The sequence below is a fragment of the Neomonachus schauinslandi genome, chromosome 2 (genome assembly GCF_002201575.2).
Source record: "Neomonachus schauinslandi chromosome 2, ASM220157v2, whole genome shotgun sequence".
NCBI lineage: Eukaryota > Metazoa > Chordata > Mammalia > Carnivora > Phocidae > Neomonachus > Neomonachus schauinslandi.
The window spans coordinates 75324100-75350240 of NC_058404.1; the positions used below are offsets into that span (position 1 = coordinate 75324100).

A 26141-nucleotide genomic window follows, 5' to 3' on the forward strand; every position below is an offset into this window, starting at 1 on the left:
TATATTATATATATACATATATACTCAATTTCATTTTTCAACTCCATGGACGACAACTATTAACTTACACAGCAAGAAGCACCGCTCAGGTGATCCATTGCACAATAGAACCAATGCAAAGGGATATTACCACTTTGAAATAAGTGGCACCTTGGACCTCTGTTGGGTAAAGAGAACACAAGGAGCATAAGGGTAAGTCCAGCTGAAGTTTCTAGAAAAAAACAATGAACAATCTAGGCCAACAACAAAATATTGGTTTTCCTTGGGGAAGTGAGCTACTATTCTATAAAACAGAATTGCTATAAGGGAGGTTGTTACATAGCAGCTAATGTCCTCTTGTCATAGATCCCAAGAGAAAGGCCCCGGGCACCTAAAATGGTTGCTGGTCTAGAGAACTAAGCAAGACAAATTATTTTCTTTCCTAAACTCAAGATTCTTCATTTTGACATCTGCTAAGGACACTAAACTCTGAGAGACTGTAAAATGTCAAACTGACCCTCATAAAATGTGAGAACATTTCACCAGATTATGTGAGTTTCGGTGCGGCAAGTAGAAGGTAATGCATTTATTGAATAAATCTCTATAAAATTTTTAAAGTTATGGGCTCTGAATCACTGCAAGAATGTTTCCCAGAGATAGTGTACCAATGTACTATGGCAGCCAAAATAAAGGTAACGGCTTAGAGAATCAACACAGAATATTAGGTTTGTTATTTGCTAGAGTGGCATTTTATATAATCTTACTTTCTTTTGCCTTTTGAAAGATATGGTATTCAGCCCCATTCTTGGCATCATTTCTTTTCCCTCTTACTACATGTGAGAGGGGGTAAAATGCCTTTTAGTAGCAAAGCTAGTCTAAGTGTGGAATCAACATCAACTTGAAATCACTGTTGGGTCAAGTTATCAAATCTTACTGGTGAATTAGAACCTAGAGTCAGACTCCAAGGAGACAAGAACAATGCCTATGCTGGCTTTTCCCTCTTTAATTAGTATTCATGAATCACTGGTATTTTTTTCTGTCTCTCTTTGCATTTATCTCAGTAGTTGTATAATTTGATTGCTAATGTGTTTGAATTGAGCTGCCTGATATTCATTCAATCTGGCACCTCTTTATGGAGCACAAAATCTCCTCTCAATGGCCGTACATTAAACTGTGGTGAGCCCCGAAGGCTCTGCCACCAACAAGATTTCAGCCTTTATTGCTTTGTGCAGCCCATCCATTCTTGGTTCAAGGGCAGCCTAGATATAGAGATCCCAGTTCAGATATGCACAGGTAATGACACCGATTACCTGGTAGCATGTGTAAGATAAGCCTTTCTGTTCTCTTCTGTACCACCCTGGTGGAGTCTGATACATCTTCCCTTCAAGTAGCAAGTAGGGTTTCATTCAACTGTGGGAAAAGTGTCATCAAAGCTCATGTGTCTTGGTGGAGTAGTTTTTTTACATCCAATCTTTTACTCCTTAAAATCTTTAGTCTTAAAATCAAGAGAACCGACTGATGTACAAAAAAAAAAAAAAATCATCTGTTTTGAAACTTAACAGTTGTTGGTCATTATATGTGCTTGATCTAGAAGTAAGATACTACTTAGAAACGTGTGTGTGTGTGTGTGTGTGTGTACGTACAAGCTCTGTAACTCTGATGGGTAAATACCCAATTCCAAAACATAAAAGAGAGAGCTTCTTAGTGCACAGCAGGAATCTGACCACATGCTAAACAGCTTACAGGGACACAGAGCTTCACATGTTCAACTACCCACTACTTGTGACTCAGGAGTATCTTCTTTCAAGTAAATGGTGAGTCATGGGGATATGTAGAGGTGGGAGCTTCTTTCTTACACACAATTGCTCTTTGCTTCCAGGATTAGTCAGATTTCTAGAAAAGAAAAAGCCTGGGGAACCAGCAAACCATCCCTTGAGACCAGAAAGAAGGAAAGATGTGGAGAGATGACAGTTTATGGGCCAGACGAGCCTGATAGCAGCCACGCGCGAGCCTCATCTTCCCCCAGATGGCACTTCATCTCAACAAAGACATTGGACAGGTTTTCTATTTCCCTGCCTTGGAAAGGAAGAAAAAGTTATAGATTTCTTTGCCTCAAAGCAATCTTCTAGAGAAAGCAATTGTTCCCTCCACATCAGTATTTTATCAGAATCAAGACCTAATGGGAAAATAAAAGGAAATGAATCCTGTTCTCCCAATTGTCTAGCATGCACGTATACCCAGTCTTTCTTCTTCTCCTGATGACACTTCACTGGATCTTAAAATGTGGTTTTTTTAAGAAGGAACTCTATGTTTTCAGAATGCTTTCTAAAAAACGGGGCTTCCTCTAGTGTCAGTGTTCTTCTGACATGAAAATGATGCTGTCAATTTTTGTCATATATACATCGTTCTAAGTGGACTTTTTTTTTTTTTTTTTTTGGAGAATTTATACTGACCTAGCTATCTTTCCTCCCTACACATAGCACAAAATTTAAGACAGCAGGCTAGGTATTACACCCATAGAACAGATATAAACTAATAGTCCCACAGAGGAACTAAACTCACAATTGTGTTAAGAAATATCACATCCAGGGGCACCTGGGTGGCTCAGTCAGTTAAGCATCTGACTCTTGATTTGGGCTCAGGTCATGATCTCGGGGTCCTGCGATTGAGCCTGGTGTCCAGCACCATGTTCAGCAGGGAGTCTGCTTGGGGCTCTCATCCTCTTCCTCTCCCTCTGCACCCCCTCCCCAGCAAATAAACAAATAAATCTTAAAAAGGGGGGGATACCAAATCCAGCTCTATTAGACAACAAGGGACATTTTGTTTATTAGTCTGCTAAACATCTTTAAAGCACTGTCTTCGTTTCTACAGGAAAAAATAGTTAATCAAAGAATAACCACTTAAATTTGGGGTGATGATTTGTGTTCAGAAATCAATGTGTTTATACAGATACCTGGGGATTTTGAGTCAAACCCAGGGGTAAGCTTGTCTGTCTGATTCAACTCTGACATTCAAAGAGTCTTTGAAGAATACTAACAAAATCAAGCATGTTATTTTAGACATGCTTGCTAACTATTGCCGTTTATAAGTAACAACTCGAAATTCTATTCTGGCTTACATATCTTTTTAAAAACTTGTTCTAAATTTATTTGTACTGTGTCAATTATGTGAATAAAATAAGAGCTGAGAACCTCTCCCTAAGAGAATGTTTTTGCTGGAAACCTTGTCCTGCTACCTTCTGAACTTCTTGAAAATGAAAATCTGTGTCTTCCAGATGACAGCCACCTTTTTGGTGGAACCAAAATAGCTCTCTCAGCTAGAGCGCTGTCAGTAAGAGTTCTGACAGATATCAGATTTGGCATGCAGGAGGAAAGTGAGAAATGGTCCCATGGTAGGAGGTTGGGTGGGAGCACCTGACTAGCTAAGGGAGCAAGGCAGGAGGAGTGCTTGGAAAACAGGGCCTTCCTAGACACCAGACCATGCATGAGGACACCAATGGACATTTCTGGAAATGACAGATAATTTGGGGGGAGAAGGGAAGCCATTAGCTCCTGTGGGATTTTGAAAGGGCTATGTAATATGCATCAAGCTAGGTTTCCATTTGTGAAAGGAATCAAATACATTTACATGCAGAGGATTTTCTCTCCCTCTAGTGGTAGGGTAGGAGCCTTTGAAGTGATATGCTATCCCTCATAATACTGCTTCATAAAGAAAGATGTGCATTTTGTCCATAAAATGAGGATTTTCGTTAGGTATGCTGCTCTCTCTCTCATGGTGGTTTTCAAAACATCCCAACACTTCATGGGAGTGAAATGCCTCCTGACTATGCTGATTACCAGTGGTAAGGTAGCAAGGATCTCCCTCGCCTTTTGGCTAAAGGCTGCCTGTGCTCACTTCCGAGATATGGGATTCCCCTTTCCTCTGCAGTCCTATCAAAGATGGAACATGCTGTGATCAGAGGAAACTTTCCCAACACCCAGTCTGGGCCAGAAAAACCTGAGGAGCTAAATGAGAAAGAGAAAGCAAACTTAGCTAAGTAAAGGTGGGAAATATGGAAACTCAGAGGAGAGATACTAATACAGAATCTCAAGAGTGAACTGAACCTGATATAAAGGTCAATAATTAGCAATGAATTTTGGAACAAATCTCTACCTCTACTTTGCAGGCTCTGTCATTTCTCTCGTTTTCATTTGTGGTCATGTGAAAATACTTCTGGTGTAGCAACTTGGATCAATGACAGTGGATAAAAAACAGAAAAGATGGAAAAAGTAAATAATGACATTTTAAGGAGAATAAGTAAAATTGCCTCCATAGGGGGATTAAACTGCATAAAATATCATAATTGTACAAGAGTATTGCTGGAAATAGATCATAGATTACAGCTGTCTAATCAATAGGTTATTGATTGATCAATAATTGAAAATCTACCAATGAGAAGTATACAGAGTCTGCAGCTTTTTCCGTGCTCCATACTCAAAGTTAGGCATCAGTGATGCCTCCTTGACTTCTCCTCTTGTGTGTCTCCAAGGCAACCAAATTCATGCTTTCCTGAAACCTATTTCTTTTCTAGTTTATCTCAGTGAATAACTCCACCAGCCATCAATTTGCACAAGCCAGAAATTCAGGAGTTACTTGACCCCACCAAGTCTATCACCATCATATTCAATCCATCACCAAGTCCTTCAGTCTTACCTCCTAAATCTATCTCACATAGGTCAATTTCTCTTTGCCTCCACCACCACACTATTTCATCATCTCCCTCCTAAGCAACTACTACTCCAAACGGTGTCCACTCTGTTCTTTATCAAACACATTCTCCACACTGCACTACTTCATCCAACAAATATTTTTAAGGGGCTTACTTTGTACTATGATAATACTTGGTTGAATAAGACAAATTCCCCATTCTCAAGGAGCTTGTGGAGACAGAAGATAAACATCAGATAGTCATAAGCATAATATGGAGAAGTAAAATAGGTGCTAAAATAGAGAACAGCTGAATGACTATTCTAAATTGTGTGCTCAAATACATCAATGGGAGTTTCAGAAGGATTTGAGTTTCAAAGCGGGAAATTAGTCTGTTGGGATGATGGCATCTGCTATCAAGGCTTTTTTGCATGTAAGGAAAAGTGTGTCAAATACTGAGCAAGTACAAAAAGGAAAATAAGTTAAAATGTACCTGAAGGTACAATCTAGGTCTGTTTGTCTCCAAGCACCTCTGCTTAAATACAGCACTTACCACCTACATGAAAGTGTCCTATTTTTGTAACTTTTCTGTATGTCTCTCCCAACAATGCTTACATTCTACGAGAATAGTGGCCATAAATGTCTGGCTCACTCGTCAGTGACTAAGAAAGTAGGCATGCAAATAAGTATTTGTTGCATTAATGCACAAATTAGTGTGTGAACTAGCAGAGTAAACAGAGAAAATAACTGAGTGGACTTGGAGGTTCGGAAGTTTTCCCAGAGATGTCAAGTTCATTTACTTCAGCTGTAAGAGTTAACCGAGGTATAAAATCCCGGCCAGGTTTCTCAGCTTTTGATCTCCGCACCACCTGCTCTCTTTCAAACTCATCCACACGCGCCCCGCCACAAACCTCCCCAACTCCCCGCTAGGAGGAGTCACACCTCCCGACCCAGAAGCCCTCCCACCCTCTCCTCTATTTCTCCTTCCCTCCGCTCCCCGCCAGGGTTCCGCAATGCTCACCGGGAATAGTAGTCTTCCGGTGTGAGCCTAATAAGTTTTACTCGTTTTTTAGAACTACGCTTCCCAGAGAGCCTCGCGGAAGAAGGAGACTGTATCAGCTGACAAGGACCCTGGCGGGGCAATGGCGGCGCCCGTGAAGCGCTGGTCCTGTGTTGGAAAGCGTTGGGTTTTAGCCTACATTGACGGCGGTTCTCGCCACGGAAGAGGGGCTGCGATTGGGTTCACGTCCAGGAGGAAAAGGGGACAGAGCTCCGTGGCTCAGCAGCCCCTCATCACCGCCCAGAAGTCAAGGAAAGGGTATACTATTTCATACCATTAATACCCATTTAAGCGTGAGGTGGAACTGCGGGACTGGGGAGGTGATGGCCACTACAGCCCCGCTTCAGTCTAGACGTTTTGATGGGGAGGGGGAGTAGGGGGGGAGTGAGGTTGGGCTATAACTTTCAGCCCTGAAACCTAAAATGAAAGCACAAAACTAGCTTTCTGTCAGCTCCTCCTCCACACATAAAACACTCTTCGAATAGGTAGGCATATATGGGGAATTCTCGAGTGTAAAATCGCAGGTCTTTTCTTGAATGTAAAACTACACACACAGAAAAGTGGATTCAGTCACCTTACTAATAGCACAAGGGGTCGGTGGCACCAGAAAGCGGGATCTTATTTAACTGACATTTATTTAGCGCTACTATGGGACAGCAGTGTTCTTAAAGTAGAAAGGGAGTCTTTACCTACGAGCTCAGGATGGTGGTGGCTTAATGTCATTACTCCGAAAACACCACTGTCTGTGGAGGCGTTTCATGTTGAACGTGTTTCTAGACCTAGGAGGATGCAGTCAATACAAGAGATCTTCCCTCTGATTAGTCTGGCTTATTTTGTTAGATATCCTCTGAACATCTGTTTATACTTTATAAGACTTACATAGTTTCTTTTTAAATACAGAAACAAGGCACGTGTTTACTAATCACTAGCCTTTGAGATAGTTAAGTTGGCATCATTTTTGCTTTTCTGTTGGAGCATCAGAGGGGAAAATGTCCAGAAGCATTCAGCTTCTATTCCTTTCATAAATTAGATCATCTGACTGTATTTTTTTCTCTCATGTAACGAAACTGCAAAAATAGTTTTGAATGATGTTTTAGTGAATGCAGAATTTCTGATGAGTTTTTCATTTATTTCCTCTCAATTGCTGGCGGTGCTTCCAAACTTTAAAAAGAAGGAATTAATCTTCTCACAGTACTGTAGATATAGGACTTCATGTGTTGAAATAATTGGAACAAAACCCAGTACATGTAAACAAAAATCTAGATAATACAGAAAATTGCTTGGGAGAAGAGCAGGATAGGAACAAGGTATAGAGGGAGTGTGTGTAAACAGGCATTGTCCAGGATATATGGTTTCAGAAGGAATAAGCACGCTTATGCAAACCTAGAGAGACCTGTGTGTTCAGACAGATCCAACAGAGTAGGAGAGGTTATTATAGGATTTAACAACTTCTTAGATTTGATAGCAATCAAGCATAAACAGAGGAACCTGAAACTATAGGGAATTGAAAGTGATTTGGGGGCAAAAAAAAAAACAAAAACCCACATCTGATGGTTTAATGTTTTCATTTGCCCAAAATCTCAGGAAGAGTATGATTTAGTGATGATCTGTTATATCTGTGTCACTCTGACCATTTTACTTGCAAGCCATTGTTATGGTTCAAAACGTGACAGAGAATTTCCCTTCCTTTTTAAATAAGATATACAGCTATTCACCATTATTTCTCTAGTAATAGAAGCATGATGTTTATGTTAATTCTAAAAATGTTTGCAAGGTAAGCTTTCATTTACTGAGTTATTAATTGATAAAGGACAGTTAATCTAGAAAATACTGCTTTTCACTAGAGTCAACTAAGCAGACGTCATCTGATAGCCATTTCTAAATTGTTTCAAGATGCCATATTTTTCCTTCATCACCTTCCTCTTTGTACAGTGAACTCTTCCTATGTACCGTGTTGTAAATGAATTTTATTTTGCTGGTCTTGTAGATGTTCATCATGAATTGCTTTTGATTCAGTCATTGACACAATATGACATATTTTTAAATGTAAGAATCTAAAATCTGTTTTAAGTTAAAAACACAAATAGCAAATTACCACGTGTGGTTTAGGGTCGTAGAAATTCATGCATAGTGATGGATCTAACTACTTCTTAATGATTCTTTCTTTCTCTTTAGCGAACACGAGTGGGAAGCTGTGGTAGGTTTGGAAATTCATGCCCAGATCTCTTCCAACTCTAAACTCTTCTCTGGATCTCAAGTCCACTTTGCAGCACCTCCAAATTCTTTGGTATCTTTTTTTGATGCATCTCTGCCTGGAACTCTGCCGGTAAGGTTTTTATTTAATCATATTTTCATTAAAAAATGTTTCTCTTTTATTGGACATAGGTATTGGTTTCCTTGTTTTCACAGCTTGGCACAACTCTTAGAAAATACTTTTTTAGGGAATTTAGGGAAGTAGGATGAACTAAATGTCTTCTAAAGACCCATCTCTGTAATTCTGTTTCTAAGCCTAAACGTCATCTGTTTGTTCATACATGTATTCACTCATTTCACACACATTTTAAAATGTCTACAAAATACCAGACACTGTGCCATGAACTAGAACATGAAGATGAGTGACAATCTTTGCCTTTGAGGGGTGTAAAAACTAGGTAGGGAGAAGTGTCTTATAAAAGTGTCTACTTATAAACAAATAGGGTACTGTGTGATTACACCTGTGAAGGTGATATGTAAGCATGGTTTTGGAATCCAGAGGAGGGACACCTACTTCTGTAAGAGAAGGATTATTGTGAGAAACTGAGGTATGAGTACGATTGGAAAGCTTATTGGAAGAGGTGGTGTCTGAGTTATCTGAGAAGTCAGAGAGGAGTTAGGCAGATAAATGAAGGAGGAGGAGGAGTCTAGCCACAGGAAACAGCATATGACGCATGATGTTACAGTGTCAGATCAATAATGATTGTGATTATTGAAAACTAAGTGGTCAGTAATGGAGAGAAAAATTCAACCACAATAGGCATTGAGTTAACTATTCATTTATCTGCTCATTTTCACTTAAACCCAAGGAATGACTAGGTCCATTGTACTCATCAGCAAGATTGCTATCATATAATTTCATATGGTTGGCTGGATTTTGAAGAAGAGGATGGAAAGAACAATGTGAATATTTGAGGTGATAAATAAACCATAGTCTGTCCGGGACATATAGCATTGACTGGGTGTGGGATTTCCTGCCATCCTTGGAGGGAATGTGTATAGATGGTGGTGATCAGGAGGGAGGAGGAGGGACTGTTACGGGTGACTTCCATACTCTCTGACTCTTAAATACAAGCGAAAGCTGGTTGATTTGACCATTGGCAGGCTTGCAGAGGCACATTTACCTTTCTTAGAGTCTCTGCCCAGAGTTGAAGGTTATGGGCAGTGCCTCCGATGTGTCTGCCATACCCAGAGCTTTGGTTATATTGGGGCAATGTCTCTATCTTGGAACTTTTTCCTTACTTGTGCTTTTTGTTGTGGAGGACTCCCATCCCTGCAAACTCCATCCAGGGTCACCTTTGATTTACTCTTGAGTCTTTCTGGGGGAAAGACAGATAAAGGGGTGTCTGCCCCTCCCTCCCTCTGGCTTAGACTATCTATCTGTGGAGAAATCATTTGTGTTTGGGGAGAGACAATTTTTCAATTACAAATGTGGGAGTTCTTTTTTGGGCAGAGATGCGGATATAGTAGAAATAGAGTAATATCTACTCAGACAGGTGAAATGGAAAACAGTTCATCACAGTACCTCCTTTTTTCCTTCTGAGCTCAAAACATTTTTTTTCCCCACATGGTAGTTCATTATCAAGAGACTACATGTAACCTCTGAATTCTTTCTAGGTTTTTCCAGCTGAGAATATAGTATCCAGCAAAGTATTTATTATAGTTCACATTTGGAAATAGATCTATTTGCAGATAGGCATGTTTTCCATAAATAGGCTCTTCAATTGTGGGTAGGTGTGGTCAAATATTAGAGACCGTTCAAAACAACTAAAATGTCAGCATACTTTGAAAGACTTCTTGCTGTATACCAGAGAAGAATGTGCTTGCCCAGTGATAAGCATAGTAGTAAAACAGTGAAGGTGTGTGGGGACATTTGAGCATTGAGAGCTTGGCTTATATTACAGTCAAAGTCTAGAAATCAGTTTTGCATGAGCTGGGATTTGTTTTTTCTCTTCAGAGCCTACCACACTCATGATTTAAGGAGCCTAAGGGCTTATTCTCTTGACAGAGCTAATCTACCTCTTCTAAAATGTTTCTGTCTTTAAAAGACCTATTTTGGGGTGCCTGGGTGGCTCAGTCGGTTAATCATCTGCTTTTGGCTTAGATCACGATCCTAGCGTCGTAGGATCAAGTCCCACATCGGGCTCCTTGCTCAGCAGGGAGTCTGCTTCTCCCTCTGCCTGCCGTTCCCTCTCTCGCTCTCCCTCTGACAAATAAAATCTTTAGAAAAGAAAAAAAAGACCTATTTTAGTATGTGAGCAAAATTATACCAAAACTACCAGAATAAAACATTGCCATTCCCATAGCACTTCAAAACCCTGTGATTTACCTATGTAAATGTATTGAAACATTTAGTCAGTTGCCCTTTTCTAAGCCCTTAGATGGTGTATTGGTGCTATGATATTCTGACTCAGCATTTGGTTGTTTTTGTACAAAAAAATGGTGACCATTTGTCAAATACGCTGATAAGAAGATAGAAAAAGGCAACCAAAAGAATTTAGGTTATAATGTAAAGTCTTTTTTTGGAGATCATATTCATTTGCTCTGCTGGCCCATTATAATGGGTGTCTTCTGTAGGCATTTGATTCTCCCTCTCTCAGTTGTGTCTTTATTCACTCAGCTGACACTTATTGGATGCCTACCATGTACTAGCCATCGTACAAGCTCTGATGTGACGCACCTTTGAACAAGATAAAAAATAGACATGGGTCTTGTCCTCATGATGCATGGACAAGTAAGCAGGCACTTGCAGTACCTTTTAATGAACATACTGGTGGTGAGAATACAGAATATGTGCTTGAGAAGCACATAGGAGGGCCAGCCAACACAGATAGACAGAATTTGCAAAATTGGCGAAATAAAAGTGAATAGGATGCACAAAGACCAGAGGAGAAACAGGACAGCTCTATGAACTGAAGGAAGTTCCATGCATGGTAGCATAGAACTTGAATATGGCATGGCAAGAGGTGAGCCTGGCGTGGCAAGTATAGTCTGTACCATATAATCCCATTTGCAGGGAGGTAGGAAGAGGTGAGGAGAGTACAGTGTCAGAAAGTCCAAAGAAGAGAGTGTTTTGAGAAGGAGGGAGTATAGTGGTTTCGAATGTTACTGAGAGGTCAAGTAAGGTGAGGACCAGGAAGTGGCCGTTGGATTTATCAACAGGAGTATGCTTTGAAAGAACAGCTTCAGTGGAGTGATCGGAGTAGAAAGTAGGTGGTAGTAGATTGAGAAATACAAGGAAGTTGCAGAAGAGGTGAGAGAGTGTGGGCAACTGTTTTAAGAAGGTTGGCTATGAGGGAAGAGAGAATGCAGGAGGTGAAAGGAGACATGGAATCAAGGGGAACATTTTTATTAGTCCTGTTTTCCTTAATATTGGAGAAATTTAAGAAGGCTTAAATACTTATGACTTATAGTCAACAGTAAAATATTATACACTAAAAAAATGTGTAACAAAGGTAGATCTCATGGGAAGTGTTCTTACTGCGATAAAATAAAGTTTTTAAAAATACTGATGAGGAACCAATGAAGAAGGGGAGTTAAAGACAGTTAAAGAGGCTTGAACATGTGCATTTTAATCTGTCTCTTGCCACCCCAAAGAAACCCCACTAAAATTATAGTAAAAGAATCTAATAGTTATAAAACCTGCATGAGAATGGGAGACCAGAGTGCATGAGAGATGGTAGATGGAGGAGGGCTGACTTAGCAGAGCGGAGTTAACTATAAAGGGACAGAAAGCCTGCAAAAAGAGCCACTAGTGAGAGATGAGATGTCATGCCCTGCGTAGCCTCAGAAAGGGTCCGAATATGGGATCCTTAGGTTTTGCAAAGGCCAGGGGGAGGTGGAAACAAGGGGTTAATTCAGAGTCTGGATGAGGAGCAGATAGACTTAAGGTCCTCTCCTTGACCCTCTGCAGCTGCCCCACTCTAATAGGAATCTATAGTTTGGGGAGAAACTCAACTGGTGACACACTCCCCTTGGGAACCCCAGGCAGAGAAAAGGCACTGGTGTCAAACAGTGTCTGCATATAGACTCTAGGGCCTGCCCAGTGCTTTTCTCCACCCTGTTTGAGGAGCTCAGGTGACCTATTATAGCCATTTCTCCTCTTCCTCTCCTCTGCCAAGCAGGAATCTGCAGGAATTTGTTTGGAGATTACATGTCCCTGGAGGGAAGAACTTTAGTTACTGACACTTGGGGGTTGTCTCTATAAAAAAAAAAAAAAAAAATGCCTGGCTACCTGACTGTCCTAGAATGCAGACCATCAGTCAACAAGCCCTGGATACCTACATAGAACTTTTAATCCGCATTTTAGTATCTTACTTGAAAATATAAACCAATGGCCAAAAATCAGTAGACATTTGAGGAAGTGCTCCAACATAATGGACAGGGCCCAAAATAAAAAGACTAAAAAGAAATAAGAAGTAACAGATAATGCACAGAGTAAAAGAATACTTTAAAAATTAAAAGTTTTTATAAATATCCTCAGATAAGAGAAGGTAGATGCATCTTTGAGATAAGAACATGGTACTACTTTTTAAAAATAAAGATTCAGAACAAAAAGCTCTCAAATTAAAATTATGATAGCACAAAAAAAAAAATCCAAGAGAGTTAGAAGATAAAGTCAAGAAAATCTTCCAGAAAGTGTAACACACATACAGTGAATTGGACAGCAGGGGATAAAATAAGAAAATTAGAGACTTGGTCTAGGACGTACAACATCTGATTCATGGGAGTTCCAGAAGACAGAAGAGAGGAAGCTATCAAACAACACAGATTAATTTCCCAGAACTGAAGGACCTGAATCTCCAAATGGGAAGGGCTTGCCAAGGACCCAGTGCAAGGAATAAAAATAGTCTCACATACGGGCATGTGATCATGAAGTGTAAGAATGCCAGGGATAGAGATAAGATACTGGAACAAAGAAGAAAAGAAAGGTCACATGCAAAGGACTGGGAATCAGAAAGTCATTGGACTTCTTAAAAAGCAGCACTTAAAGCTAGGAGAGAATGAAAGAGTGCCTTAAAAAAAAATCTTAGAAGGAAAAAAAGTCATTCTAATTTAGAAGTCTGTATCCAGCACTATAAATTAAGTGTGACAGTAGAACAGTGATATTTTCAGATAGTCAGGTTCTCAAAAAATTGGCCTTTCACTATCATCAGAACCTACTGGGGTGATGGAGAGGTTCCAGATTGCCAGCTCTGCAACGGGCCCAGGGAATCTGGTTGGAAAAGAGGATGGACGGCTCCAGAACAGAGTGATTTCAAGAAAAAAAAAAAAGTGTCGTGTAGTGGGAATAGCAGATATCTAATGTTTGTATAGACACAAGAATTTCACATATACACTGGAGTCTTTGAGAATAATAAGCAATAGGTAATAAAATATTAAGCAAATGATGAAATGAAGCCCCATCAACTCCAGAAAAACAAAATGTTCAAGAAAGGAAATGTAATCATAGTATACTTAACAGCTCAGCAGAGAAACATATTTACTTAATAATAATAATAGTAGAAGAACCAACTCTGATATAACTAGGATATTGGGAAATAAAAGAACTAAATTCTCATCTATCATTATCAGAAGTTACATTCTGAATTGACATAATGGACCGAAAAAAGTAATGTAAGAATGTGCTCTAGGAACATTTTTGGCCACAGATTAGGGGAGGCGTCTTTCTCCTTTTCAGGCCCTAGGTTGGTTGGGGGTTTGGTTTTATTTTGTTTTGTTTTTAATTTTTAAAAATAAGGCAATGAGTGAAAGATTTAGAGCTCTCGAGAGACAGATTATTAGTCAAAAGGGTTTTCAATGAAGTTTTTAAAAATTTTATGTAAAGGTGATATTAAGTAATCAAATATTACCTCTACTGTTTTCTCAGCCTTCTACTGGTCAGATATCTTTTTTGTTCCCAAAGTCCAAATAGTGATGTACTCCCCACACCCACCAACCCCCACCTATAACTCCCACCCTTACCATGCTCTTAGGAGGAATAGGCTCCTCCACATTCTAGATTAATCATACCCAAATTCACACATGTGGTGGGGGTATCTGCTTCCTTGGGGGGTGAAGTAACCTACCTACCTACCTACCGGTTTGACTTTTCAGACTTTAATGTTATTCACCTTACCATGGGGTTGCACTTAAGGATGGCATATTTTGTTCTTGAATAGAAATGGAATACAGTAGCAAGTATGGGTAAATTCTTATGAGACAGAGTAATATTAAAAAATATTGTGAAATATCTTGCCTTATAACTTCTTTAAATTATCTCTTGGGAATGGAATGGGCCAAGTCTTGGTGTTCTGTGTTCTAAAACAAGAACACTGTGTCATTGGGACAGCTATCGACTCTTATCTTTTTCCCAGATTAAGGAAGGATTGTCACATGGCAAATGGCCAGCAGCCTTGGCCAGCAGGTGATGGATTTTCCAAAGGTCCCCTGGCACTGCATATTACTTAAAAATAGGAAGATAAATATGACAAGACAGCTCAAAGATCTGAAGATAGTTGCTGCCAGGGAACAGGACTGGCGGGTGAGGGTGGCAGGAACTGCTGGTTTTCATTATAAATTATTTCAAAATACCTGCCTGCAATAAATTGTTAAACAATCAAAAGTTAGCTTTAAAGGAATAACATAGAGAAGAGGAAATTACTCATAGAGTCAGGTTCCTGAGAAAACGAGGGATCCTCAGGGCACAGGGAGAAAGACAGCTTTCCCTCTGTAATCTCAGGGAAGATATGTCCCTCCAACCCATGGGTAAAGGTGACTTTCTAGGTTGGGTTGTGGAAGGTTGAGGAAGCTCCCGTCTGGTTTTTTTCCTTTCTTAGCAAACACTGTTTCTGACATCTCTCCTTTTTGAAGCTCTTTCTTGCCTGAGTCAATATTCCTTGCATTCTGGGCCTGTGGGTGAGGCACTCTCTGAGTTTTTCTGTGCCTCCAATCATTTCTAGCTCTTGAATGATAGTACAGAATTCTAAGCTGACAGTTATTTCCCTTCAGCATGCTGCAGACATGATTCCATTGTCCTCAGGCCTGTATTATTGCTGATGAGAAAAGTCTGCATCCTTTGTAAGTAATCTGATTTTTCTCTCTGATAGCTTTAACCAGGACATGTCTAGGTGTGGATTTGTTTTTATGTATTCTGCTCAGTACTCAGTAGGATTTTTCCACCTGAAGACTCTACCCTAGACTGTGGCAGTCACTCTGTGGGACGAATTCATGGCAGCCTCTACCATGGCCCATTGGGCTTTATTTAAATGAACTGTTTCTATGTTACTGTCACTCAGCTTGGATAGTGCCAACATTCAAGCCCCACACCCAAGTCAGGTACAGGGCCAGAGGCTCTGATTTCTCAAGACTCTCTTTTCACCTTTGGCTTGAGGCGGGTGGCCTCCTCCCTATCAACTCCTCCGGTGGGTGGCAGAAGAGTTTTTGACTGGACCAGGATTTTGTGGTTCCCAGTTCCCTGCCCCAGTTGTCTCACAGCCTTGACTTTTGTTTCTGGGAGGCTTTATATCGCCAACGTCTGGTGTCCTTTCAGCCTGGTTCATAATAATGATAGTGGTAAAATCAACTAACATTTACTGAGTGCTTGCTCTGTGGCAGGCACTGTTCTAGGTGCTCTCTTCATATGTGTTGACTTATTTATTTTTTTAAAGATTTTATTTATTTATTAGAGAGAGTGAGCACCAGTGGGAAAAGAGGGAAGAGGGAGAAGCAGGCTCCCCACTGAGTAGGGAGCCCAGTGTGGGGCTCGATCCCAGGATCCGGGGATCATGACCTGAGCAGAAGGCAGACGCTTAACCGACTGAGCCACTCGGGTGCTCCAGTGTTGACTTATTTTAATCTTGTATTGACTATCGGGAAGTTCTCATCATCATCCCAGTTGGAAAGTAAGTAGAGGAGCTGGATACAGACCCAGCAGTCTGGCTTCCAGGTTTGTACTCATAACCCCTTTGCCATCCCATCTCTTATGGTTACCCTTGGGTGATACATGGCTTTGAGTTCCTCTACTGCCACAGGACCCAGATTTCCTTTCTCGCTTTTGAGCTTGGCTGTGTGTGTGTTTATAAATTTATATGTTTATATAACTGTGTGTATAGATAGAATACTTGTTCTCATCCCCCTTCTCCCTCCCACCCCCAGTGTGTCTATACCCCCAGCTGTGTATCACTTAGGCTGCTGTTTTGACCAGTGGTTACAACCCCCCCATCCCCATTCTGATTGATGACCCTTCTGAATGTTTCTTGGAACCACAGGCATTTTATCTTCTTATTTTACCTTTAGTTTTAGAATTATAAGAAATTCCATCATAAATCTTCAGACTGAAAAGGTCATTCAGCCCATTTTCTTGCTTATAGGCAGGATTACAGCTAAACTAAGGACAGCATTCTTTGTTTTTATTAGCAGGGATTCAGCCTCACTCATTATTTTGACCTAGTAAAACTCCTTACTCTGGTATGGAATCTTCCTTAATTTATTACATAATTATAATTAAATAATTATAATAAATGATGTCTATAGAATTTAGACAGAATCTTAGGTTACTGCTTAGAATTTATTACCGATTTATCAGTGTTATTCTAATTTCTCTACTTATAATACTTTGTACATGAGATATGACATGGGAAGAAAAATAGGAAAGAAAACATATTTGTTTGATAATATGTCAAATTTACACATCTCTTTGTTTCATAATTTTCTAATGTTTCCAGTAATGGTGAGATTTCATCAAGTTTGTGTGAAATTGATGCAGGTGCAAACCTGCTTGGTGACACACACACACACTCACTCTCATTTGAAATGCTTGTCCCCTCCTGCTGTCAGTCCCTATGCAGGAGAAAGCAAGGAGGACATTGTTACCTCTGCTGATGCCAGCTGGTAGGTTGCTCAGCTATGGCCCGTAGATAACTACTTCTGATAATCAGGCTGCACCACAATTAGGTTAATTAGAAAGTAGTGACTCTGCTCTTGTTTTGCTTGTTTGAAAGCTCTTATCCATAACACAGAACCCCCTAGTCGCTATGGATGTCTGTTGTTTCCAGAACTGGGGAAAGGGCCATAACAGCTCTTTTCCCTTATCCTCTTTTCTTGCGATTGGCCTGTCTAAAAAAGCATTTGAGGTTTTACAGTATCAAAGATGTTTGGAATTGGCTCTGGCAGCTATGGAATGAAAACTGGAACATTGTTTACCACATTCTACAAAACTTTTATGCACAAGAGTATGTACAGTTGACCTTTGAACAACATAGGGGTTAGAGGCACGCAGTCGAAAATCCAGATATAATTTTGACTCCCCAAAAATGTATCTAATAGCCCACTGTTTTGTTTTGTTTTAAGATTTTACTTATTATTTATTTATTTGAGAGAGAGAGAGCACAAGCAGGGGAGAGAGGGAGAGGGAGAGAAGCAGACTCCCCGCTGAACAGGGAGCCCAATGTGGGGCTAGATTCCAAGACCCTGGGATCATGACCTGAGCCAAAGGCAGATACTTCACCGACTGAGCCACCCAGGCGCCCTACTAATAGCCGACTGTTGACCAGAAGCCATACTGATAACATAGTCAATTAACATATTTTGTAGGTTATATGTATTATATACTGCATTTTTATAATAAAGCTTCTAGAAAAGAAAACATTAAAAAATTATAAGGAAAAGAAAATACATTTATAATATTCTGTATGTATCAAAAAAAAAAAAAATCCATGTATAAGTGGACCTGCACAGTACAAACCTGTGTTGTTCAAGGGTTAACTGTATTACTGTTAGTAGCAAGGCGAAGGGGAATGAAGAGGCGGAAAAATATGATGTGAATCTGATGTGATGCCTGCCCTCTGGAAACAAACAATGGAGAGACCATGCTTTATACTAGAGATTCATATTTAAACATGTATGCCAATTGTACCATAAGGGATCTTGCCCCTTAAAGAAATGATAATGTGAATGTTTTGTAAAATGCTTTGAGATTAACTTAATTTTTAAGTTTCTTAGGACGTATTTATTTAAAGTTAGCTGTCTGGGGCTCCTGGGTGGCTCAGTTGTTAAGCATCTGCCCTTGGCTCAGGTCATGATCCCAGGATGTTGGGATCAAACCCCACAACGGGCTCCCTGCTCGGCAGGAAGCCTGCTTCTCCCTCTCCCACTCCCCCTGCTTGTGTTCCCTCTCTTGCTGTGTCTCCCTCCGTCAAATAAATAAATAAAATCTTAAAATAATAAAGTTAGCTGTCAATATCCTAGTTCTCTGAACATAGCAGATACTGGTAATAACTTTTGTTTTGAAGGACGTAATAGATTTAGAAATACTTGACTAGTTCTAGAGAGCATTAGGCTGAAGTGCTTTCTTAACTCTTAATTCTAAATGTAATTATGAAAGTTGTTTGTAACTGAAAACTTCTAAGCGAAATAAAAATTCAAGAACACAGCATTAGGGAAGTGTTTAAATGCATACATTTATAATCAGATCTATATTTACCTCTCTGTAAATTCACACTAGATGATGTTTAGTTTGACTACGAAGACAGAATGTGACATTTTTCTATTAAAATTTTTTTCCATTTCAATGGTTTGCTTTAATGTAATCTGTAGAATTTATAATTACATTGTATTCTCACACTTTAATCGTGCCAGTCACTCTCCAAGTCACTTTGATGGTTTTCTTTCATTCCTTTGTAAAGTAGGGTGTTCTAGGAGTGAGGAGCTTTGCCCTGTGACCTTTGTCCCTATGAAAGCGGTGTGTCTGTGAGCTCATACACACAAATGTGGAAAGCTTCCCTCTCAGCTCTTAAACTCTTCTGATGGCCCAGGCTTGCTTTCAGATGTCATTAACTGGCTGTCTCCCATGAATTCAGATGACTCATGATGATAATGGACATACATGGTCAGTAGGCAGCATAACCTCACCTCCCCTCACGTGGGAAACATTTGACTCTTTCCCTGTCATGGATCATTTCCCAACTTTCCATGGATTCTCGAAAGCCTCCCTCTTTCCGACTGTTTTCACCTCCCTCACCTCTGTAGCAGTCTTGCCTGCAGTATTCCCCACATGGAATCTGCCTCTATTAACACTTCTGCTTTGTATCAATATATATATGTTTCATACAGTTGACCATTCTTTTATGTATATTGTTTATAGGGATTTTTCAAAGATATTATTAGGGAGAGAGAGAGAGCAAGAGTGCAAGAGCAGGGGGAGGGAGAAGCAGACTCCTGGCTGAGCAGGGAGCCCAACTTGGGGCTTGATCCCAGGACTCTGGGATCATGAGCTGAAGGCAGATGATTTACTGACTGAGCCACCCAGGTGCCTTGTTTATAGGGATTTTTGTGTTTGATTATAAGTCTCTAAAAAGTAGTTCATGGATTTTTCTTGGGCCACTTGACAGGACTTTGTATACAACATGTATATAACACCCTTAATAAGTACTTCTCTATATAATTGCATATACTTAAATGCACATACATGAAGAGTCCAAATGAAAGATTGTTCTTGGTGTCTAAAACCCTTTTGATATTAACCTCGTTACGGGAATCTTTCTAAGATTTATTTATTTGAGAGAGAGCGTGAGTGTGCATGTGGGAGATAGGGGCAGAGGGAGAGAGAGTCCTAAGCAGACTCCACGCTAAACAGCAGGGCTTAGTCTCACAACCCTGAGATCACAACCTGAGCCAAAACCAAGAGTCGGGGGCGCCTGGGTGGCTCAGTTGGTTGGGCGACTGCCTTCGGCTCAGGTCATGATCCTGGAGTCCCGGGATCGAGCCCCGCATCGGGCTCCCTGCTCAGCAGAGAGTCTGCTTCTCCCTCTGACCCTCCTCCCTCTCATGCTCTCTGTCTCTCATTCTCGCTCTCTCAAATAAATAAATAAAATCTTTGAAAAAAAACCAAGAGTCGGATGCTTGACCGACTGCACCACCCAGGCACCCCTTAAAGTTTATTTTATTTTTTTGGTAATCTCTACACCCAACGTGGAGCTCAAACTCAGAACCCCGAGATCAAGAGGGGAATCTTTCTAAAATGCATTTTATACTTTCCAACTTTTACATAGGGTATATTGAACATATAAGCCAACTTTTTCTTGATTACTCAAGGCTATCGGCAACATCAATTATTGCTCAGTGTTGTCACATAATGGAGCCTTCAAGGGCTGTCGAGATGTGTGAAGCTATCTGATCCTGCAGTAAATGGCTAAAAATAGCCATTCTTCTTAGGTTTCCTATAACAGACTTTTTTCTTGTTATTATAGTCATCTACCCCTCACCTTTTTTAAGCTACTGTCAGTATATTTGACTCAAGGAACCCCTTTTTGTTCATTTTCCACTTCTCAATCATTACTTCCGGTCTGCTCTAGCCCAGAAGGGCCAGTTATCACTTGTTAATGTAAATAACAAGGTTCCATACAGAAACCTGTCCTACAATATGAACTACATGAGTGGTATGAAGTTTGTGAGCTTCTTAAAGTTATAAACAGTATGAGAAAGGAGTAGGAAGAGATCCTGAAAATTACTCAATTTAGTCCTTTTAATTTATACGGAGAGAACTGCTGTTGTGACTTGCCCACAGTCACACAGTTGCTCAGTGTCCCAGTCAGATTAGAACTCATGCTTAAGCTTCCAATCTGTATCCCACCATAATTGGAGTTGCGAGTAGGTGCTGTTATTTTGCAGGTACGCGTATATTTCAAAACATAATAGTATTGACAGATGTAATGCTTATAGATTTGTGTCCACATGCTGATAGACACACAGAGGCATTGACTATTCAGCACTAACACTGATTATATGCACTGTTACAACATCCACTAGGTGAGAGGTCTGGGGAGAGAGAAAAGAGGAAAAGAGTGCCAATTCAGAAGAAGAAATTGATGAAAGGAAACCTAACCTAATTAGCCTGACTTTCTCCAGAACTACCATAAAGAGAGCAGCCCTAACTGTGGGCAGTTTTCAGCTTTACATATCGCTATGCAAATAGTGATTATAATGGCACATTCTTTTAGGATCTTTGCTGTATGTTTCATCCAGGAAAATTTTCTCTACACTTTCTCCTGGTTCACAAATTCTCTGTTATGTCTACTCGGCTCTTTAACATAACCATTGAGCTTTTTTATTTCACTGAGAGTATCTTCCATTTATAGAAATTCTGTTTTTCTCCTTTAAATGTCTCCTGTCTTTTTGAAAGTATCTTATTCCCTTTTTATGTGTTCAGTTCTTTATTTTTTTAGTAATTTTAAATCTACTTATTTTATAGTCTGTGTTCAGTAATTCCGTTACCTGAAGTTCTTAGGCTGTCTTGTTCTGCTTTTGGTGTGTCTGCTGATTCTGGCTAAGTGATCTTCTTGTGTATTTTGTAACTTTGGATTATGAAGTCGTGTTTGACAGGGCTTTATTAATGGGAATCTTGTGGCTGGATTGAGAACCAGTGTCTCCAAAGAGCTTTTTACATTGGCTTTTGCCAGGTGCTGCAGATCTAAACCATTTTTCATGTTTATCTCTTAGCTTGGGGGCTCCTAGACCATGGAGTTAGTAAATTTGTCCCTCAATCCTGCCTGAGAATAAACTTGTGATTAATTCTTAGGGAAAACTTTTGTGTTTTGTTTTAACACAAAGTCTGGGCTGACACTTTACTAAGATAGAAACCTTATAGGAAGGAATAGAGGTTGTAACCGTGGAGCTAGGGCTGTGCCCAAGGCTGTGAATGTGAGTGACTCAGAATGGGGCAGGAAAGGCATCTTTGTACCTCTTTCTGGCTTCCTTTCTTCTGCCACCAAGATGTCTCTGCTGTCTGATTGCAGTTCTTTATACCAGTTAAGGCTGAGATCTGTACACATCCAAGCTCATATTGTCTGTCTCTGTCACAGACACAGATCAAGTGATTGAGCTCTTTCAAAATTTCCCCTTAGTTGTGCAAGAATGCACATTCTCACACATTGCCTTTATTTTTTTAATTGAAGTATAAATGATATACAATATTAGTTTCAGGTGTACAAGAGTGATTTGATGTTTCTATACGTTATGAAATGATCACCACAATAAGTATAATTACCATCTGTCACCATACAAAATTATTACAATATTATTGACTATATACCCTATGCTGTACTTTACCTCTCGTGACTTACTCATTTTAAAACTGAAAGTTTGTGTCTCTTAATCCCCTTTGTCTATTTCACCAATCCCCCCCGCTGCAACCACCATTTTGTTCTCTGTATCTATGACTCTTTGTTTTGTTTATTCATTTGTTTTGTTTTTTAGTTTCCACATGTAAGTGAAATCATACTGTATTTGTCTTTCTCTGTCTTTACCTACCATAATACCTTCTAGGTCTATCCATGAAATGGTAAAATTTCATTCTTTTTTATGACTGAGTAATTTTCCATTGGGTATATATACACCACTTCTTTATCCATTCATCAGTTGATGGACAGTTACGTTGCTTCCCTATCTTGGCTATCATAAATAATGCTACAGTGAACATAGAGGTGTATGTATCTTTTCAAATTCATATTTTCCTTTTCTTCAGATAAATACTCAGCAGTGGAATTGTTGGATGGTATGGTAGTTTTATTTTTAATTTTTTGAGGAATCTCCATACTGTTTCCCATAGTGGCTGTACCATCTTATATTCCCACCAACAGTGCATGAGGGTTCTCTTTTCTCCACATCCTCACCAATGCTTGCTTTTTCTTGTCTTCTTTCATATTGGCTATTCTGACAGGTGTGAGGTAGTATCTTATTATGGTTATGATTTACATTTCCCATAAGATTAGTGATGTTGAGCATCTTGTGCCTGTTGGTCATCTGTATATCTTCTTTGGAAAAATGTCTATTCAGGTCCTCTACCTGTTTTTTAATTGGTACGTTTGTGGGTTTTTTGGTGTTGTATGAATTCTTTATATATTTTAGATATTAACCCTTTATCAGATATATCATTTGGAAATCTTCTCCCATTCAATAGCTTACCTTTTCATTTGTTGATGATTACCTTCACCAACACAAAAGCTTTTTAGTTTGATGTAGTTCCATGCACCTGAGAAGACAGATCCAAATATATATACAGCTAAGACCAATGTCCAGGAATTTACTGTTTATGTTTTCTTTTAAGAGTTTTATGGTTTCAGGTCTTACACTTAGGTCTTTAATCCATTTGAATTTCTTTTTATATATGGTGTACAAGTGGTCCAGTTTCATCCTTTTCCATGAGGTTGTCCTATTTTCCCATCACCACTTATTATAGAGACTGTCTTTTCCCCCATTGTATATAATTGTCTCCTTTGTCATGGATTAATGGGCCATATAAGAATGGGTTTATTTCTGGGCCCTCTATTCTGTTCCAGTAATCTATATTGTTTAGATTACTGCAATTTTGAAGTATAGTTTAAAATCTGGGAGCATGATACCTCCAACTTTGTTACTCTTTTTCAAGATTGCTTTGGCTATTTAGAGTCGTTTGTGGTTCCATACAAATATTAGGATTATTTGTTCTAGGTGTGTGAAAAATGCTGTTGATATTTTGATAGGGATGGCATTGAATCTGTAGATTGCTTTGGGTAGTATGGACATTTTAACAATATTAACTCCCAGTCCATGAGCATGGTGTATCTTTCCATTTATTTGTGTCATCTTCAACATCTTTCATCAGTGTCTTAATAGTTTTCGGAGTACAGATCTTTCCTTGGGTACGTTTATTCCTAGGTATGTTTTGTTTGTTTGTTTGTTTTGATGCAATTGTAAATGGGATAGTTTTCTTATATTTTCTTTCTGATATTTCATTATTACAAAAACACCACCAGTTTCTCTATATTAATTTAGTATCCTGCAACTGAATTTGTTTTCTAATAGTTTTTTGGTGGAGTCTTTAGGGTCTTCTATATATAGTATCTGTCATCTACAAATAGTGACAGTTTTACTTCTTCCTTACCAATTTGGATGCCTTTTATTTCTTTTCTTGTCCAGTTGCTAGGACTAGGACTTCTAGTACTGTGTTGAATAAAAGTGGCAAGAGTGGGCATTCTTGTTTGTTCCTGATCTTAGCGGAAAAGCTTTTAGCTTTTCACTATTGAGTATGATGTTAGCTGTGGGTTTGTCCTATATAGCCTTTATTACGTTGAAGTACATTCCCTCTATACCCATTTTGTTGTGAGTTTTTATCATAAATGGATGTTGAATTTTGTCAAATACTTTTTTTTTAAACACTTGTGACATTAAGAATTTATTTAGGTTGTAGTATTTTCACATTATTTTGTTTTTAATCATTTGCAGTGTTCTGAGAAACACATTTAAACATTTTTTTAAAGACATGAAATAATGTAGTTTTTTTTTTTTTTTAAGTACAACCATAACCATAAAGTAGAGGAACTTAAGATGACGAAGACCAAATCTGCTTCATACACAAGATGGGGCAATCTAATACACAACACAACATGAATCTTTCCAAACAAGTTTGCTAAGAAATAGCTCCCATGTTTAGTGTTACAAATAAAACAATCTTCTCATTTAGAAAAATCAAGACATCATTTGATTAATAAAGCCTTTTCTTCCCCCAGTTTTACACTTGCTTGTCTTCATTTAGAAACAGTAAATTCAGGAGAAAAGAACAAGTTTTGTTATGGTATGAAAATCTTAGGAACAACAAATTACAAATATTCAGTTTTTTAACAAACAAAAATGTTTGCCTTCCCAAAATGTAAACATCGAGTAAATAAAACAAACATAATATTCCAGGTATAGAAACACCAGTAATTCGCTTATGAAAGAGGTGTATTTGGTGGTAACATTTTTGTTTAATATAAAAGCACTTTACCAAAAGAGTCTGGCCATTATTATCTAAAGTCTTCCCTCTCACCCAGTTTCCTTATCTGATTAGAAACTCATAATTCTATAGAATTTTGGTTATAGGACCAGGCCAAGGAAAGGTCTGAAATATCTAAGAGTCATTTGTCTGGAGAAAAGTGTTTTCTTGAGACTTGGAGGCAGCTAGTTATTCATCACTTTGTGCTTAAAAGCATTCCTCAGTGAACTTCTTCCTTATAGCCTTTAGAATAAAGCACAGAATCTGGGCTCCCGGAAGGAGTTGCTTCCAGCTGGAACACCTACCAGCAAGGCATCCTTGCAGGCATTCTGCAGGCAGTACTGTTGAAGCTCTGCAGCTGCCTGCGAGACCTTGATCCTCTCCACGCCAGCCTCCAGCCTGAGCTGCTCCACCAGGCGCTGCAGGGGGTTCACGCTGGCCCCAGAAGACATGGCGGCGGCGCTGGGCTCCGAAGGCCATCAAATACTTTTTTTGTTTTTTTGAAATGATCGTATGATTATTGTCCTTCATTTTGTTAATGTGGTATATCACGTTGATTATTTTTGTAGATATTAAACCATCCTTATATCCTTGGAATAAATCACATTTCATTGTGGTGTATGACCATTAAATATATCATTGAATTTGGTTTGCTAACATTTTGTTGAGAATTTTTGAATCTATGTTCAGGAAGGATACCGTCTTTTAATCTTTTTTTTTTTTTTTTGGTAGTGTCTTTGTCTGGATTTAGTACTGAGGTAATCCTGGACTCTTAAAATGAATTTGGAAGCATTCCTTCCTCTTCAACTTTTTGGAATAGTTTGAAAAGGATAGGTGTTAACTCTTCTTTAAATGTTCGTTAGAGTTCACCCATGAAGCCGTCTGGTCCTAGACTTTGTTGGGAGTTTTTTGATTGCTGATTCAATATCATTATTTATAATTGGTCTGTTCAGATGTTCTGTTTCTTACTGATTCAGTCTTAGAAGGTTGTATGTTTCTAGGAATTTATCCACTTCCTATAGGTTGTTCAATCTGTAGGCATATAATTGTAGTAGTCTGTTATAATCCTTTGTATTTCTGTGATATAAATTTAACCTCTCTTTCTTTTTTTTTTTAATTTTTTTTTATTCTTATGTTAATCCCCATACATTACATCATTAGTTTTAGATGAAGTGTTCCATGATTCATTGTTTGTGCATAACACCCAGTGCTCCATGCAGAATGTGCCCTCCTCAATACCCACCACCAGGCTAACCCATCCTCCCACCCCCCTCCCCTCTAGAACCCTGTTTGTTTTTCAGAGTCCATCGTCTCTCATGGTTCGTCTACCCCTCCGATTTCCCCCGCTTCATTCTCCCCCTCCCGCTACCTTCTTCTTCTTCTTTTTTTTTTTTT

At 39.2% G+C, this 26141-nt stretch overlaps 2 protein-coding genes across 3 annotated transcripts in view; one reads left to right on the forward strand and one right to left on the reverse strand.

Moving 5' to 3' along the window:
* The first annotated feature begins 5807 nt into the window (after window positions 1-5807).
* GATB (glutamyl-tRNA amidotransferase subunit B) overlaps window positions 5808-26141 on the forward strand; it is a 92377-nt gene continuing 72043 nt past the window's right edge. For both annotated transcript variants that reach the window (XM_021698933.2, XM_044912600.1), the window contains exons 1-2: window positions 5808-5983; window positions 7901-8051. In XM_021698933.2, coding sequence (XP_021554608.1) covers window positions 5808-5983; window positions 7901-8051 — 327 coding nt within the window. The remainder of the gene's footprint in view (window positions 5984-7900; window positions 8052-26141) is intronic.
* On the reverse strand, window positions 24992-25198 carry LOC110588574 (guanine nucleotide-binding protein G(I)/G(S)/G(O) subunit gamma-10-like). Its single transcript, XM_044912601.1, has one exon. It carries the CDS (start codon window positions 25196-25198, stop codon window positions 24992-24994), a length of 207 nt encoding a protein of 68 aa, XP_044768536.1.